We start from the raw sequence: 17736 nt of genomic DNA on the forward strand, positions 1-17736 counted from the left end.
ATGGGCAGGCCAGAGATAAGCCTGGCAGCAGAGTTTTGCGTAACCTGAAGAATTCATAGGCCATTCTTTGGTAAGCCGAGAAACAAGGCATTACAGCAGTCAAGAGTTGGAAACATTGGAAGTAACATCTTCATCCATTATCCCAAGGATTCTTATTTCAGACAATCTGGTGTACTCCTTATAGTGGTGGACCCAGTTAGCCAATCATGGTGAGTCACTTAATTTCACACAGATGCAACACACAACCATGGACACATCTACTCACAGTTGGGGTTCTCATCTAAATAAGGTTCTCAAGGACCCCAAGGAAGGTCTACTCGAGAAGCGAGTCTTCTCAACAGTTTTTGGTAGCTGAGAACAATCTACAAAGCTCTCCTGGTGTTTAAAAACTGGATAAAATACTTGATAATTTAAACAGACAGGTGGCAATGTTTTACATAAACAAGGAGAAGCAGGTTCTGCAACAGTATGCAAAGAAGCAGTCGATATGGAATTGGGCAGTCTTAAGAAACATAAATCTTTTTGCCATTTATCTCCTAGGCAAGGATAATATTTTAGCAAATTCTCTTAGTTGTCACATTCAACCTCCAGATTAGTCTCTTCATGAATCTGTAGTACAAGACTTTTTCAGCTTTGGGGAACATAACTTATCGATCCCTTCACATCCTCATGGAATCACAGACTACTCTTTTATTGCTCCAGGAGACCAGCGCTTGACATCTTGGCATGGGAAGCATTCCTGACTCAGTAGAACAAGGCCTTGATGTATGCTTTTCCTCCAATTCTCCTCATTTGAAAGACATTACTCAAGTTATGAAAAGATACAGGGAAAATGCGTATCATAGCCCCTTTCTGGCCTCAAGAAACCTGGTTTCCATGACTTCCAAGACTAGTAGTAGGGTGCCACCTGTTCACCTCCCCAACTTTCCAAATCTCCTCACTCAGTTTGGTACTCTTCTCTTTCACAACCTTCAATATCAAACTCTTACTGGTGTGACTAGTGAGCAAGTTATACTGGCAGTTAAAAATTCTGCCACCATATAATTTCAAATGGAAGAGATACTCTTTTTGGTGTTCCTCTGTCAGTGAGAATCCATTTTACATGCCCTATGTCAACAATACTCTAATATCTGCTACACATTTCCAACTCTGGTTTAAAGTCTAACTCAGAATTTGCATGCCATTACTGCATTCCATCATTCAGAAGGTGTACCTATTTCGCATCATTCTGAAGTATCCAAGGATTGTATCATTTGAAACTTCCAATCAAAATCCTTCCTACTCAATGGGACCTTAATATTTGTTTTTCTAAATTGATGAAACAGCCATTTGAAACCTTAGCATATGCTGACATTAATTTGTTTATTTAGAAGCTTTTATTTCTGTTATCAATCACATCAACTTGCAGAGTAAGTGAACTTCAAGCTCTGATAGAGTATCCTCAGATTTTGACTAATAAAATTATTTTGAGAAATTGCCCAAACGTTTTACCTAAAGTGGTCTCTGTTCCATTTAAACAAATTGTTAATCTTCCAAGTTTTTCCTAAGCCTCATTCTTCCTTGGCTGAACAGTCTCTTCATATTCTAGACTGCAGAAGAGCCTTGCTATGTTATGGACAGAATGAAGCTTTTCAGAAAGCCTTCTGGTTATTTCTGTCATATGATGTAAACAGGCAAGATTGTCCAGACAAAAAACAAACCTTTTTATCTTGGTTTTCCCAGTATATTGTTTTGCTTCTCTAAAGCAAAAATTCAGCTTCTGCAAAAGGTTACAGCTGATAGAGTAAGAGCTACTGCAACTCATGTAGCCCATTTGGGTCAAGCCCCTATTCAAGACATTTTTAAGGCTGCCACTTGGACATACATATGTATGTTTCTAAGTATAATAGAGGAAAGTTGCCCTACACCTGCATTGCTGGTATGCAAATTTAGCTCCTCCCTTCTCTCTAATATCCAGCTCTTCCCTTCTCTCTGTATTATCCAGTCTGGTGTTACAAACAGCAACTAGTGGGGAGGTCAGGCTCCACGAGCAAGAGAGAAACTTGAGCCACTGCGGACAGCTGCTGGCAGGGATGCCAGGCCCTGCTACGAGTTAGGAGCCCCAGGACTGCACTGCTACAGACAGGGTATGATCAAGAGGTGGCAAAGTAGCTCAAGATGAGTGAAAGGAAGGTGGTGAGAGGAGCATGGAAATGGAAGGGGAGAGAGGGGATGGGATAGGAGTACACGAAGGGGGGGGGGAGGGGTGGTGAGATGAAGTAAAGGTTGGGAGGGGATGGGGTGAAAGTGAATGGGAGGGATGATGAGAAAGTAAGTAAAGGTGGGATGAGTGAAGAGGGATGGTGTGAACAAACGAAGGGTGGGAGGGATGTGAGATCAAGTGACAGGAGGGAGTGTGGGGTAAGAGGGAAATGAACAGTAGATGAGAGAGTATTTTGAGAGATGTGGAACATGAGGCAGGGGTGAAAGAGAAGGGAGGGGATGGGTTTGGATGACAAGCAAAAATTTGGGCACCCCTGCTTTTTTACTACACATCTTAAAAAAAAAAAAAAAAAGTTTCCTGCACTTTATAATTTTTTCCCTTCAATAAGAAGGGCTGAATTAGCCATGATCTGTGGTGATGTCATCAGGCAGTACTGAATGGAACTCTCTCTTCAAGCTTCTACTGAGCATATGCAGGAGTTCCCACGTGGGCATTGCCTTGGAGTCTCACTCTCAAAGTTTTCTACTTAGTCTATTTTTGATTCCTCGCTGATTCCAGTGACCTAAAACAGCACTTTTCAGTGCTGCCTTGCTATTACTTGAAAAAAGGGAAAAGAGAAACAAGCTGATAATTCTCACTTCTAGAATCTTTCTCATGGCTTCCAAGAGGACTGTAACTGCCTTCAGACCTCTCCCCTTTATCACTTTGCTCAACATCTAAGGTGTCGAGAAGAAGGCCACTATTTTCCAATACTTCCAGTTAGCCCTGAAGAACTGCATGCTAAAAGAAACGTAAAGCCGTCTTACCTACTCGGCTATATGCAGCATATAGTGCTTCTCTAGCGGAGGCCAGGTTACAGCTTCCACCCTCCATTGCCAGAGCTTTGCTGGTCCCCCAGCTTCTTACTCAGGGTCTTTGACTACATTCTCCAGATTCTGTTTGCTCCATTCTTCCATTACCCTCCAATCTTCTGCCAACTGTGGAGCAAGAACAGATTCTCATCTGAGGAGATGATGTCCCCAACTCTGATACTTGTGCCGAGGTCTCAACAGGCTGTGGACAAATAATGGACATAGTAAGAGGCTTCTTCATCTTTTATACCTGAACCAGCACTGCTGTCATTCCTACTGGCCTACCCAATCATCCCCTTTTCACTTTGGAAAGTAATGCCAGGTGCCCCACTGTTAGTGACTTCATCAAGACAGAGGTGATCTACCTCCCGTGAGCATCTTTGAAGAAATGAAAAAGGGATATGAATGAAGAAAACAAGAAACAGCATATGCACTGATAAGTCAAATGCAAAGCATTGATAAGGAAGGCAAAGAGAGACTTTGAAAAGAAGCTTGTTGTGGAAGCAAAAACTCATAATAAAATTTTTTTTTAAAGTACATTTGAGGTAAAAAGCCTGCAATAGTCATTTGGACCGTTATATGATCATAAGGTAAAAGGGGCACTTAGGGATGACAAAGCCATAGCAGAGAGACTAAATTAATTCTTTGCTTCAGTATTCATTGAGGAAGATGTAAGAGATATACTCATGCCAGAAATGATATTAAAGTATAATGATTCAGAGGAACTGAAACAAATCGCAATGAACCTGGAAGATGTACTAGGGCAAATTGACAAACTAAAGAGTAGCAAATCACCTGGACCAGATGGTATACATCCCAGAGTGCTGAAAGAACTGAGAAATGAAATTATGGACCTGCTATTGGAAATTTGTAAAATATCAATATCTATTGTACCTGAAGACTGGAGGGTTGCTAATGTAACACCAATTTTTAAAAAGATCAAGGGGTGATCCAGGAAATTAGACAAGTGAGTCTGAGGTCTGTGCCAGGTCAAAATGGTAGAAACTATCAAAGAACAAAATTGCTGAACATATAGATAAGCATAGTTTAATGGGACAAAGCCATCATCGATTTAGCCAAGGGAAATCTTGCCTCACAAATTTGCTATGTTTTTTTGAGGGCATAAATAATTGTAGATAAAGGTGAGCCAGTTGATGAAAGCATTTGACAAAGTACCTCATGAGAGACTTCTTAGGAAATTAAAAAGTCACAGGATAGGGGACAGTGTCCTATTGTGGATTGCCAACTGGTTAAAAGATGGAGAGTAAGGCTAAATGGTAAATTTTCCCAGTGGAATAAGGTGAATAGTGGAGTGCCCCAGGGATGTGTTCTGGGACTAATGCTTTTTAATATATTTATAAACGACCTGGAAATGGGAACGAGTGAGGTCATCAGATTTGCAGATGACACAAAATTATTCAAAGTTGTTAAATCACAAGAGGATTATGAAAAATTGCAAGAGGACATTGCAAAACTGGATGACTGGACATGCAAATGGAAAATTAAATGTAGTGAGGACAAGTGCAAAGTGATGCACTTGGAAGAGTAACTCAGATTATAGCTATATAATGCAAGGTTCCACATTAGAGTCACCATTCAGGAAAAGGATTTAGGTGTCATAGTTGAAAATACATTGAAATGTTCTGCTCAGTGTGCAGCACCAAAAAATCAAATAGAAATCTAGGGATTATTAGGAAAGGAATGAAGACTAAAACAGAGAATATCTTAATGCCTCTGTATCGTTCCATGGTCTGACCTCATCTTGAGTATTGTGTGCAGTTCTGGTCGCCATATCTCAAGAAAGATGTAGCAGAATTAGAAAAGGGACAGAGAAGAGTCTCCAAGATGATAAAGGAGATGGAAGAATTCCCCTATGAGGAAAGGCTAAAGAGGTTGGGACTCTTCAGCTTGGAGAAGAGATGGCCGAGGAGAGATGTGATAGAGGTCTATAAAATGAGTGGAATAGAAATTGTAAAAGTTAATCAGTTTACTGTTTTGAAAAGTGCAAAGACCAGGGAGGACACAATGAAGTTACTAGGTAATACATTTAAAACTAATAAGAGAGAATATTTTTTTATTCAAGACATAATTAAGCTCTGGACTTCATTGTCAGAGGATGTGGTGAAAGCTGTTACTGTAGCTATGTGTAAAAAAGGTTTGAACAAGTTCCTGGAGAAAAGTCCATTAACCATTATTAAGGTAGAGTTGTAGAAATCCATTGTTTATTCTTGGGATAAGCAGCTTGGAATCTACCCCTTGGGATCTGCCAGGCACTTGTGACCTGGTTTAGCCACTGTTGGAAACAGGATACTGGGCTTGATGGACCCTTGGTCTGACCCAGTATGGCAAGTCTTATGTTTTTATAAACAACCACCCCCTGCATCAGCTGCTGCAAGGGTTATTAACCGTCCTTGCTCACCTCAATCATCCTGATTCAGTAATTGTTCTTCAGGGGAGTCCCCAGGCAGTTCCACATCCCTTTTGACCCACCCCTGGGACTGCCTGATCACATCTCCACCAGAGGACTTAATATAGGCCAGGATTGTGAAGAAAATGGAAACAGCACTTAACTTAGTAGCATGGAAAGATCCAAACCCTACAGCAGAGGTCATGGGAATTAAAAAAAAAATCCTGGACGTTCTACCTGAAACTTCTGCCTTACTGATGCACACAGTATTATGTGTAATCCTCTTGAAAATGTGGGAAACTCCTTACTCCTCATTTCAGCTGCCTGTAAACTTGATCTTAAATTTAGGATGAAGAAATCACTGGGAAATGGAGTGGTAGGGCTCCCACATAATTCTGTCATAGTAGAGTCTGCTATGAAGAAGGGGAAAGACCCATCCTCATTGTAACACTTCTCCAAGGAAAGACCTGCTCATTCTCGATGAGTAAAGAAGGTTTTCCAGGGCACCATGCATACAGCGAGAATCAAACAAAATCAATTCTACATGGTACAATACATTTTATGAGTTTGTCCAAAATTTAAAACCCTTTTAGTTGCTTTAAAGCAGGAGAACAGATTTCCCTGGTTCTTCTCTACAATTTGGAAGAGGCTATCTAACATTCATGGAAAGGATGTTGGATGCATGGAATGCCCCTCACAGTGGATCGTGGTGGAAGCACAAACGGTCATGGGATTTGAGAAAGCATGGAACAAGCACAGAGTAACCCTAATTGTAAAATGAGGGAAAGCTGGAGATCATCTGAGGTTTGTGGCACTGTACCTGAAATGAGATTGGACATGCTAAATGCACCACTAAAGGCCATCGTCTGCTGTCACATTCAGTGTTTCTATGTATCTCATAGAGATGTGCATCGTTTTTGATTTTCATGTCATGCTTTGTTTTTGGCCCGCTGCGGGAAATTTCGTTTTCCCGTGGTTCGGGCCTTTTTTCTCGGGGACCATCGTTTTTCGGATTAGCTCGCATGTTAGTGCGTGCTAACCTGAAAAACGATTTTTTCTGAAATTTTGGAGAAAAAAGGATCGTTTTTCGGGTCCTCCGAACCATGCCGAATTAGACAATTTTGTTGAAATTATCTAATTTGGCAAAAACAAATGCCCATTTCTAGTATCTCAACCTACTAAGATTCCAAAAGGGCACGTTCCAGTTAATACATATCAGTAAAGTTTGCTGTTATCTTTATTAGATTAAAATTTATTTATATGGCTGTTCTCTCCTCACCCCTAATTTCCCCTGCACCCCCTACAAGCAACTGTGTTATCAAAAGAATGATTAACAAACTTACACACTCTGAATTTAGTTGGTATGTATTGACTTGTAAATCACAAGTTACACAGCACAAGGCTTTAATTGATAAATCTGGAACTATGTGAGGTAATGTGTTATGAATTGCTCCAAAGGTACACTGGGGAGGTGGGGGTGGAGGGGTGCATGAAGAATTTCAAACCCAATGAGTTGGCAATAATCTGTTTAACTGTGCAATTTAAAATGGTAGAGAGTGGAGCATTTTTTTTTTTTTAAACAATGTGTAATGTCACACCATGCTAGAAGTTCAGCTAAGCTGGCTGGGCACAAGGTGAAATGGGACTTTTGTGAAAAGCAAAATCCACTGGGGGAGGGTGCTGCATTAAAGTATTTCTGTATACACCTGGAGTGCTGCTTGATAGTTCTGCATCACATCGCTGTTAGGAGACACGTAAGCCTATTCACTGTGCATGCTCTTATGCCTTATTGCATCCTTGATATATTTCTTAGACTCATGGTTTTTAATTCTTTTTTTTTTTTTCTTTTTAACAGGACATCTTCTTGTTTATTACAAGACAGCTAAAAGGGTTGGAGGATACCAAGAGTCCACAATTTAACAGATATTTTTATTTATTAGAGGTAATAAAGCAATTTGAACTTTAATCAAACATGTATTCTAGGAAATATGGTTTAAATTTAAATACACAGATTAGCTGCATAGACTTTGACAGGAGAAACAAAAAAAAAAAAAAAACAAATCAAGCAGTGGTCATCGTGTTAGGTTACTTAGCTGTGAGTGTGTTCTTTTTGTATTTGCATACTAATGTAGTGGGGCATTCCCAGATGTCCTGGTGATTAAGCCTTAATATTAAATAGGAGCATAAGGTGGGTGCTCTAATTCTACTACCCCTTAAATTTCCAGGTGTGGGCCTCAAACTTGAGGCCTTGTATCACTTCTGTTCCCAGTGTGCAGGTGGACAGCTGCTGCCTTTTTATATCATTAATTCCTTCTTAGCATGCACCATCTACAAAGTTTTGTTTTGTGCATAATTGTTTTAGTGACAGGCTAAAGGGGTTATGTAGGTTTTGTTTGAAGCAGGGGCAGGAGAAGGGGGTAGTCTGACATATGATCTTTGCAGGTCTTGTTTGAAGGATGTTCCTTCAAGTGTAACTGTGAAAGCATTTGACATTGATCGTACTGTATATTTCGTAAAATTGAATGTGCTGCAACATTGCTATCTCTGTGGTATACAGCTGCTATTAAAAACTCCAGCTTATTAAACATAAGAATTCTCCATTGACAAGCAGGGCTTATTTAGCCATGAATTGTAGGTGACGTCATCTGATGGCTCCGAATAGACCCTTCTCTAAGCTCATAGAGCTTACCAAAGGCTTCAGTTTTATTTAACAAGGCTGGGATAGATTCTCACAGGTTATTCAAATAAAGGAGTTATCAGCATAAAGAGCAATTTTATGTTCTGGTCCCAAAACTGTAATACTTTAAATATCCACAGAATTTTTAGTGTGCAGCTAATGGTTTAATTACTAAAGCAAACAAAAGAGGTGGGGGAGGAGACAAAAACAATCCTGAGGAAACCCCATTCACAACCATTTTAGCCCTTTGGAGCAGCATAGATTGCCTGGACTCGCCTAAAGAAATTCCCCCCCCAACCGAAACAATACTCGCCCAGGGTGTTTTCCCTAAAGCTCTATTCAACCCTGTCAAATGCCTTTTCAGCATCCAATGTTACCAGACCTTTTTATCATATCTGCTGTGCCTAATTACTGAATGTCTGACATCAGCAAGTTATCACTGGAGTGTCTGCCTAAGATAAAATCTATTTGATCTCTGTCGATTAAACTCCCAAAATGTGATCCAATCTATTTGCTAGAACTTTTGGAGGATTTTCACATATGCTTTCAAGAGGGCAATAAATAGAGTGGTAGGAGGCACAATCTTTAGTCTTGTCATCTTTCTGTATTCTTGTTATAGCTGTGTCATGCATCATTTTAGGGAGAAATCCAGATTTTAACTCATCCTGAAACAACCATGACAAAACTGGAGCTAACAATCCCGCAAACCTTTTTAATAGTCTGTCCCAAACCTATCAACCCTACAGACCTTACCAGCTTTCCACTTCTGAATAACCCCCAAAATCTTGAGTATAGTAATAGGAGAATCCAACTGAGTCTGCCTTAATTTAGGAAGTGAGGCATCTTCCAAAACAACAGTAATTTCCTTTAAAGCTCTTGACTTATTTGAGGAATTTAGGTTAATACAGAAATTTCTAAAAGCACCAGCCACTGCTTGAAGAGATATTAGAATCTTAACATCAACTTTGATCTCCTTAATACCATTTCTCAATTTCTTTCTCCTTAGTTGATGTGCTAAAAAGGGTACTTTTATCAAAAAATTCCAGTTTAGTAACTCTCAGCATATACTTATCATTAAGTAAAAGCAGGTTGGGTTACTGTAAACAGTGTTTTCCGTAGATACAGGGATGAATTGGACACACTCCGTGGGTGATGTCATCTGGCAGCACTCAATGGATCTGTCTTGCCAAGCTAGTAGAGCTTTTAGCTTTACTGAGCATGTGTGGGAGTTCCTGCATAGGCTGTCCTCAGAATTTCCTCAGACTGTGCTAAAGCTTACAGAATAGGAAAGTCTGCTATCTAGGGAGGAGGGGTGGGTGTCACATGGCTAATTAATCCTGCTGTCTACGGAAAACACAGTTTACGATAAGCAAACTTGCTTTTTCCTGTCAATAAGCAGGACTGGATTAGCCATGCTGTATGGGGAGTCCGAAGCTGAGGGTTGCAATGTTGCATCATAGAGATATCAATTTTGGAGAGCAGACTACTTGGAAACTGCATTGTGCAAGACAGCCTGTCCCACTTCACTGTCCAGGCTGCTAAGGCGTTTAGGCAGTAGCAAGACATGGTATGCACTGATGATCAAGTTGCTGCTTTACAAATGCCTTCCATGGGTACTTCCTTGAGGTGTGCTATGGAATATGCAGTTGCTTGCACTTGATGAGGTTTGATTGGATTAGTGAGCTTGAATCCAGTAGCAGCATAAGTGTTGTATGCAGGAAGTTATCCAATTCAACATTGTTTGTTTTGCTACAGCTGTACCTAATCTGTTGGGATCAAATGATTCAAATAGCTGGGATGCTTTTCTGTGGATTTGCATTCTGCATTTGTAATACGCTAGAGCTCTTTTGCAGTCCACGTGCAGCATCTTTTCACCATCATGTTCATGAGGTTTCAGAAAGAACATTGGAAGCACAGTGTCCAAAATGCTCGTCCAAAATGCAACAGCGAGAATGTTATTCAATCTACCATGAAAAGAACATATAAAACCCATCTTACAACAGCTTCACTGGCTCCCCATAACCCATCGCATAACATACAAAATCCTGTCCACTATTCATAACCTCCTCTACAACTCTAACTCTGTGTGGCTCTGCTCCCTACTGCGAATATATAAACCGCCAAGACAACGCTGCTCTATGGACAAATGTATGTTAGAAATTCCCTCAGTCAGAATAGTAAGCCTAGCTTTAATTTGGAAAAGGGCCTTCTCCGTAGCAGGTCCGACCCTGTGGAACTCTCTTCCTGAACAAATTCGATTGACAGCAAATTCCAAAGATTTTTTAGAAAACACTGAAAACTTACCTGTTTAATAGTGCTTATAATACAAAAATAACCGCAGTTATATACCACTATGATATCATCATTAGTAGAATTAAAATTCTAATGTATGTATTTTAATTGTATCTTAATTCTTTTCTTTTTGTCATAAATTGTATTTTTGTAAACCGCCTAGACGGGCATACATATGCCTTATTGTGCGGTATATAAAAACTTTTAAATAAATAAAATTGATTGGTTTATATGAAAAGCAGACACTATTTTGGTAAGAATATGGAATGAGTTCTGAGAACTTCCTTATCATGAAAACTGCATGTAAGGGGAGTAATGGATTAAGGCTTGCAGTTCACTAATCCTTCTAGTGGAGGTGACTGCTACTAGGAAGAGAACTTTCCAGGTTAGATATTTGAGTTGCAGTTTCCATAGGTTCAAAGGGAGCTTACATAAGAGAAGTGTTGTTGATCTAGGGAACTGGTGGTTTCTTCATTGGTGGGTGCAGATGTAGCAGTCCCTTTATGAGCCTGGAGACCAAAGGGTGCCTGGAAATCGGAACTCCATTTTCTGGGGTATAAGCTGTGATAGCTGCAAAGTGTACTCTTACTGATGTGATTGCTAACCCCAGTTGGGAAAGATGTTGAAGATAAAATAGTAAATGTTGAGGTTTGCAAGTGAAGAGGTTAAGAATTATGTAAGAGCACCAATTTGAATAGCATTTCCACTTAAAGGAATAAATGCGCCTTATGGTTGGTTTTCTTGCAGAAAGCAAGATATCCTGTATGGGTTCTGATAAAGACCATTGAGCTAGGATCAAGTGTTCAACATCCAAGCAGTTAGGTTCAATGATGGTAATGTGATGTAATAGGGAGACTTCTTCCCAGATTAAGATTGCTGGGTTGTTTCCTAGATGAATGGGTGGTCTTTTGGGGAACTGTACTAGATAAGCTTACCATGGTTGTTTCAGCCAAGTCAGTGTGATTAAGATCATCTTGGCATGATCTATTATTAAGTCCTTTATGATCTATAATAAATCTTTTCCTAGTGTGTAGCAGATGGACTCAAAACAAGTGGGATATAGTGTGCTCGTGCTAGCAGTTGGAGACGGATCTGACGTCAGCACGGGTACATATACCCCCACAGGAAGTGTAGCAATTCAGTAATTTCCGTCTCCAAAGCAGTTTGGAGCTCCCTCACGCTCGTTGAGCGTGTTTCCAAATTCTACACGACTAAATTCATAGAAGAAACCTACCTGAAGATGAGCCCCGCACTCCTGCGGTGATACCATCGGTCCCTCCCCCAGTTGAGTTTCCCGAGGCGATTTCCGTGGTCCCTCGGAGGTAAGTGCCTCGGTCTAGTGGCCGGCTCGCAGCAGGGACCTAGCCCCCGAGTGAGAAGGGCTTGGGCGCGGCATAGAGGCAGCCTCGGTCCCGGCGTGGACTTGGCCCCCGAGCGAGACGAGTTCAGGTGCGGCCCAGAGGCAGCGGGTGCACTTCCTCGAGCGCGGTGGTGACGGTACTTACCCTCTCCCCCCGCAGCCGGAGACCGCCCGGGTCGCAACCGGGAAGCGCCGAAGACAAGGTAAGGCATACATCTTTACTTGGTCTCCGAGGAAGTGAGGCTTTGCAGAGTCTGCCTAGGTGGCAATCCGCCACGGAGGTCGCCATTATTCTGCCTGGTTTGTTAGCCGCCCGCTGTTAGCCGCCCGCTGTTAGGCGCCCGCTGTTAGGCGCCCGCTGTTAGGCGCACATTGTTAGGCGCACGGTGTAAAGCGCACGTTTATAGGCGCCCGCTGATAAGCGTCCGTTCCTAGACGCACATGGAGCGTAAGAGAGCCCAGGCATCAGCGGAGCTGGCCCCTCCAACATCAGGCATGCGCCTCTGCTCAGCATGCAACCTCAGAGCTACACAGAGCGAGGAAGCAGACTCCCTATGTGCCCAATGTGAAGAGGCCCTGGGAGTTCCAGGCCAGGACCGGTCACAGCCCAGCGTACTTGCCAATTCCTCAGGGAACACCCCAGACCTAGCCGGCAGTAGTGGGCAGCCGGGGACCCCGAGGGGCCTGGTACCCCTCAGACCAGATCCTGCTTCGCTCTCCTGGGTGGAATTATTCAAGGGGATTCATGCCTTTTTCTCAATGCAGGCTGCTCCCCGAGCGGGTCCATACATACCGGATGACCCAGCCCCTGGACCCTCAAGGCCTAGGCACGGCCACGCGCCACCCGGGACCCCCACTTATGGGGATTCAGATTGCCCTGAGGAAGACGACGAGTCCCCCGAGGAGGGAGAACTTCCCTCGGGGGTTGAACCATATCGTACCATGAGGCGCTTCTTCTTGAGAGGGGATCTCCCAGGCCTGATCTCTCAATGCCTGTCTGAACTGGCTCTTCCGGGCCATGCTGCCCCAGAGGAACCGAGAATGAACCCCCTGTTGGAGGGCCTGCGCCAAACATCTCACCATTTTCCCCTCCTACAAGTAGCTCAGCAGTTAATCGATCTGGAATGGAATACGCCGGAGGCCTCATTCAAAGGGGGTCGGGCCTTGGCTGGCATGTATCCCTTAGACCCGGCATCCAAGGAGAAGCTGGCGTGCCCCCAGGTTGACGCCATGGTTAGCGCAATTGTGAAGCGCACCACCATTCCAGTGGAGGGGGGGACGGCCCTCAAGGATACACATGACCGGCGCATGGACACTATTCTGAAACAAGCCTTTGAGGTGGCAGTCATGTCCCTACGGATTGCGACCTGCTGCACCGTGGTGACACGTTCCTGTTTATCCCAGGCTAGGAGCAACACCCCGGGAGAAGAAATGGAATCAGCTCTCTCATTCCTCACTGATGCTGCCTCCGACCTAGTCCGTACGGCAGCCAAGGGAGTGTCATCCTCAGTGGCGGCCAGGAGACAGCTCTGGCTGCGTAATTGGTCAGCCAACTCCTCCTCCAAGACGCGCCTCACGAGAATGCCCTTTGAGGGATCCCTCCTGTTCGGCAGTGACCTTGAGAAACTGGCCAATAAATGGGGCGCCTCTCCATTACCCCGTCTACAAGAAGACCGGTCAAGGAGGAACCAGCGCCCCTTCCCCAGACCATCCAGAGGTAGAAACTTTCAGCGCTTCAACCCTTACAGGACTCGCTACCAAGCACCTTGTTCGCAGGCCAGGAACCAGTCCTTTCGGCCTAAGCACAACAAGAGGGGAATCGGCTCGGGTTCGGGTCCCGGCCGTACACCACAATGACAATCAGCCGACCCATCCGGGGGTCGCGGCCATAGGGGGCAGTCTGTCCCTCTTCTACCGCAGGTGGGTCGAGATTACCTCGGATCAGTGGGTCCTCGCCATCATCCGAGAAGGGTATTACCTGGATTTTCTTCGGCTTCCGCCGGACAGGTTTATAGAATCTCCTTGTTCGCCCATCAAGAGGACGGCCCTATATTATTTCTCTCTGATAAAAAGGCAAAGGAAATAAGCAATGGCTTTCTATGAGAAATTTCTAATTCAAAAGAGTGTTCCAATATATCTGTTAAATTCAGACCTTCACTTTGTGCCTCATCCTGATTTACCTGATGAAGGTAATAAGCCTTAACCAGTACCGGAAGTGCTGGTTCTGGGATTTTTAAAACCTGCAACATATAAGTTCTAAAAAGGTTTATTGGGGAAATATTTTTAATCACTGGAAAATTTACTATTCTCAAGTTATGAGCTCTTAATGAGTTTTCTACTGATTCTAATCTTTTAGAAGTATTTATTTCTGAAACAATCAATTTTACTTGCTTTTGTTCTAAAGAAGTAATTTTATTTTCAAGTAAATGTGTTTTTTCATTAAACTTAGCAATTAAATGATTGTTTGTCATTGTTTGTTGTTTGGTTTCTAAAGTAATTTGAGAGAGAACCTTTATTGAATTTTCAATCGATTTCAAAGTAGACCAAATTCCTTCTAAGGAAATCGAATCAAATTTCACGACTAAACCTGATTCCGCTAGAGCTCTTAATTGTTCTTCCCTCTCATTCACAGCAGTAGCTTCCCTCCCATTTCTTTCTTGAAATCTCCTTGTTCGCCCATCAAGAGGACGGCCCTAGACGTCACTTTGCGGAGGCTCCTGTCCCTAAAGGCCATAATCCCAGTGCCTACAAGGGAGATGAATTCTGGGCATTATTCCATTTATTTCATCGTGCCCAAGAAGGTGGGCACCTTCCGGCCCGTCCTGGACCTCAAGTCAGTCAACCGATACCTGCGGGTCCCCAGCTTTCGCATGGAAACTCTTGACGTCTGTCAAAAATTCAGTACAGCCAGGGGAGTTTCTCACATCCCTAGATCTGTCGGAAGCCTACCTGCATATCCCAATCCATCGGGATCATCAGCGCCATTTACACTTCAAGGTCCTGGACCAGCACTTCCAGTTCCGAGCTTTACCCTTCGGGTTAGCCACCGCGCCGCGGACCTTTACCAGGGACATAATAGTAGTGGCAGCGTCCCTCAGGAAGGAGGGAATCCTCGTCCATCCCTACCTGGACGATTGGCTGATCCGGGCGAAGTCACCAGAGGAGAGCCGCCAGGCAACCAACAGAGTTATAGCTCTTCTGGAAAGCCTAGGATGGGTTGTAAACTTGAACAAGAGTTCCCTACAGCCTTCTCAGTCGCTGGAATACCTAGGAGTCCGATTCGACACCCAGGAAGACAAGGTCAGCCTGACCTCCAAGAGAAGATCAAAGCTCCGGAATCGTCTAAAAGCCCTGCTGAGCGCCACCCAGGCCCACAGCTTGGGATTACTTACAGGTCCTCGGCCTTATGGCATCCACTCTGGAAGTGATACCATGGGCGCGGGCTCATATGAGACCATTACAACGTGCCCTTCTATCTCGGTGTAGCCCACGATCACAGAACTACACCACACACCTACCTCTACCAGCCAGAGTGCGGAATCAGATACGGTGGTGGTTGCAGCCCGGCCACATGAGCCGGGGGTCAAGAATGTCCTCCCCAACCTGGACCCTGCTCACTGTGGATGCCAGCCTGAACGGATGGGGAGCACATTGCGAAGAACTCACCGCCCAAGGGCGGTGGAACAGAGAAGAGTCGGGGTGGAACATCAGCCGACTAGAGGCACGGGCAGTCAGGCTAGCGTGCCTACGATTTGCCCACAGACTTCGCAACAGAGCGGTCAGAGTGATGTCAGACAATTCCACCACGGTGGCATACATCAACCGACAGGGCGGGACCAGAAGCCAACAGGTATCCTTAGAAATAGCCCCCCTGATGACTTGGGCGGAAGCAAATCTTCAGGACATCTCCGCCGTCCACATCGCCGGGAAGGACAACGCTGCGGCAGACTTCCTCAGCAGAGAAAGCCTACATCCAGGGGAATGGCAGCTGTCGCCCTCAGCTTTCCAGATGATTGTGGATCGGTGGGGGACGCCGGATATGGACCTACTAGCGGACAGGTCCAATGCTCAAGTACCCAGTTATTTCAGCCGCAGGCGGGATCCTCTATCCCAGGGGATCAATGCCCTGGTACAGCCATGGCCTCAGGGGATCCTGCTATATATGCCTTTCCTCCATGGCCCCTGCTGGGCGCCATTATACACAAGATTCAGTGGCACAGAGGCCTAGTTCTTCTAGTGGCACTGGACTGGCCAAGAAGACCCTGGTACGCAGACATGAGAAGACTACTGGCAGGGAACCCTTTACCTCTGCCTCCCTACAGGGACCTGCTGCGGCAAGGTCCCATCCTCCACGAGGATCCGGCTCAATTCTCTCTTAGGTTCTGGCCCTTGAGAGGGCTAGATTGAAGAAACGAGGATACTCGGGGCCGGTAATAGATACCCTCCTCCGAGCACGCAAGTTCTCCACATCACTAACATATATAAGGATCTGGAGAGTATTTGAAGCCTGGTGCGAAACTCACGGCACCAATCCACATGCCGCTAAGATCCATATCATTTTGGATTTCCTGCAAGATGGACTTCAGAAGGGTCTGTCCCTCAGTTCCATCAAAGTTCAAGTGGCAGCGCTATCCTGCTACGGTCCCCGGAGTGACGGCAACAGCATCGCCACACACCCAGACGTTTCACGTTTCCTGAAAGGAGTCAAACACATTCGCCCGCCACTGAAGTGGCCGGTGCCCCTGTGGAACCTCAACCTAATGTTGGAATTTCTGGCGGGATCCGCCTTCAGACCCCTTCGAGGCCTGTCTCTCCGTTTGTTGACCTTGAAGATGGTGTTCTTGCTGGCTGTATGTTCAGCACGCCGCATCTCAGAGCTTCAAGCACTGTCCTGCCGTGATCCATTCCTCAGAATCACTCCAGAGGCTATCCATCTTCGCACGGTTCCTTCCTTCTTACCCAAAGTAGTCTCCCAATTTCACCTCAACCAAACCATATCCTTGCCAACCACGGAAGGTTTGAAGAAGTCAGAAGAAGGTCGAATACTGCATCATCTCGACATCGGCAGAATACTGGCCAGATACCTGGAAATGTCAGAAGCAGTACGAAAGACGGACCATCTGTTCGTCCTTCACAGCAGGAAGAAGCAAGGAGAAGCGGCCTCACGGCCAACCATCGCCCGCTGGATCAAAGAAGTTATCAAGGCGGCCTACGTAGAGGCGGGAAAACCACCACCTCTACGGGTCAAGGCTCATTCTACCAGAGCGCAAGCAGCCTCTTGGGCAGAAACTAGGATGCTGTCGCCTGCAGAGATATGTAAAGCGGCGACGTGGTCCTCCCTCCATACCTTCTCCAGGTTCTACCGTCTGGACGTTCAGGCCAGGGAGGACACAGCATTTGCGAGGGCAATCCTAAATGGACCTCGGGCAGCTTCCCGCCCAGTCCGGGAGTAGCTTTTGTACATCCCACTTGTTTTGAGTCCATCTGCTACACGCTAGGAAATGTTGAGATTACTTACCTGATAATCTCCTTTTCCTTAGTGTATGCAGATGGACTCAGCATCCCGCCCGGCTGCCAGTATACATGGGGATTCGCCGACTCACGGTAAGCCATGTTTGCTTATATAGGGCTTCCACCCTGTCGACGCCTTCCGGTTAAGAACACTGGCGGTCTCCAGCTACCATCAATTGGTCAGGGTAATCCTGTTCATTTAAACAATCAGTCAGTCACACATATATCCATAAAAGCTTTTGCAAGGAAGATTACTGAATTGCTATACTTCCTGTGGGGGTATATGTACCTGTGCTGACGTCAGATCCGTCTCCAACTGCTAGCACGAGCACACTATATCCCACTTGTTTTGAGTCCATCTGCATACACTAAGGAAAAGGAGATTATCAGGTAAGTAATCTCAACATTATGGATAGAAATCCCTTGTGTGTTGGG

General features: G+C 44.7%; 1 protein-coding gene across 2 annotated transcripts in view; it reads left to right on the plus strand.

Moving 5' to 3' along the window:
* PDS5A (PDS5 cohesin associated factor A) overlaps positions 1–17736 on the plus strand; it is a 734756-nt gene that overhangs the window by 134851 nt on the left and 582169 nt on the right. For both annotated transcript variants that reach the window (XM_029589173.1, XM_029589180.1), the window contains exon 4: positions 7317–7403. In XM_029589173.1, the coding sequence (XP_029445033.1) occupies positions 7317–7403 (87 nt within the window). The remainder of the gene's footprint in view (positions 1–7316; positions 7404–17736) is intronic.

The sequence above is a fragment of the Rhinatrema bivittatum genome, chromosome 1 (assembly GCF_901001135.1).
Source record: "Rhinatrema bivittatum chromosome 1, aRhiBiv1.1, whole genome shotgun sequence".
Classification (NCBI taxonomy): Eukaryota; Metazoa; Chordata; class Amphibia; order Gymnophiona; family Rhinatrematidae; genus Rhinatrema; species Rhinatrema bivittatum.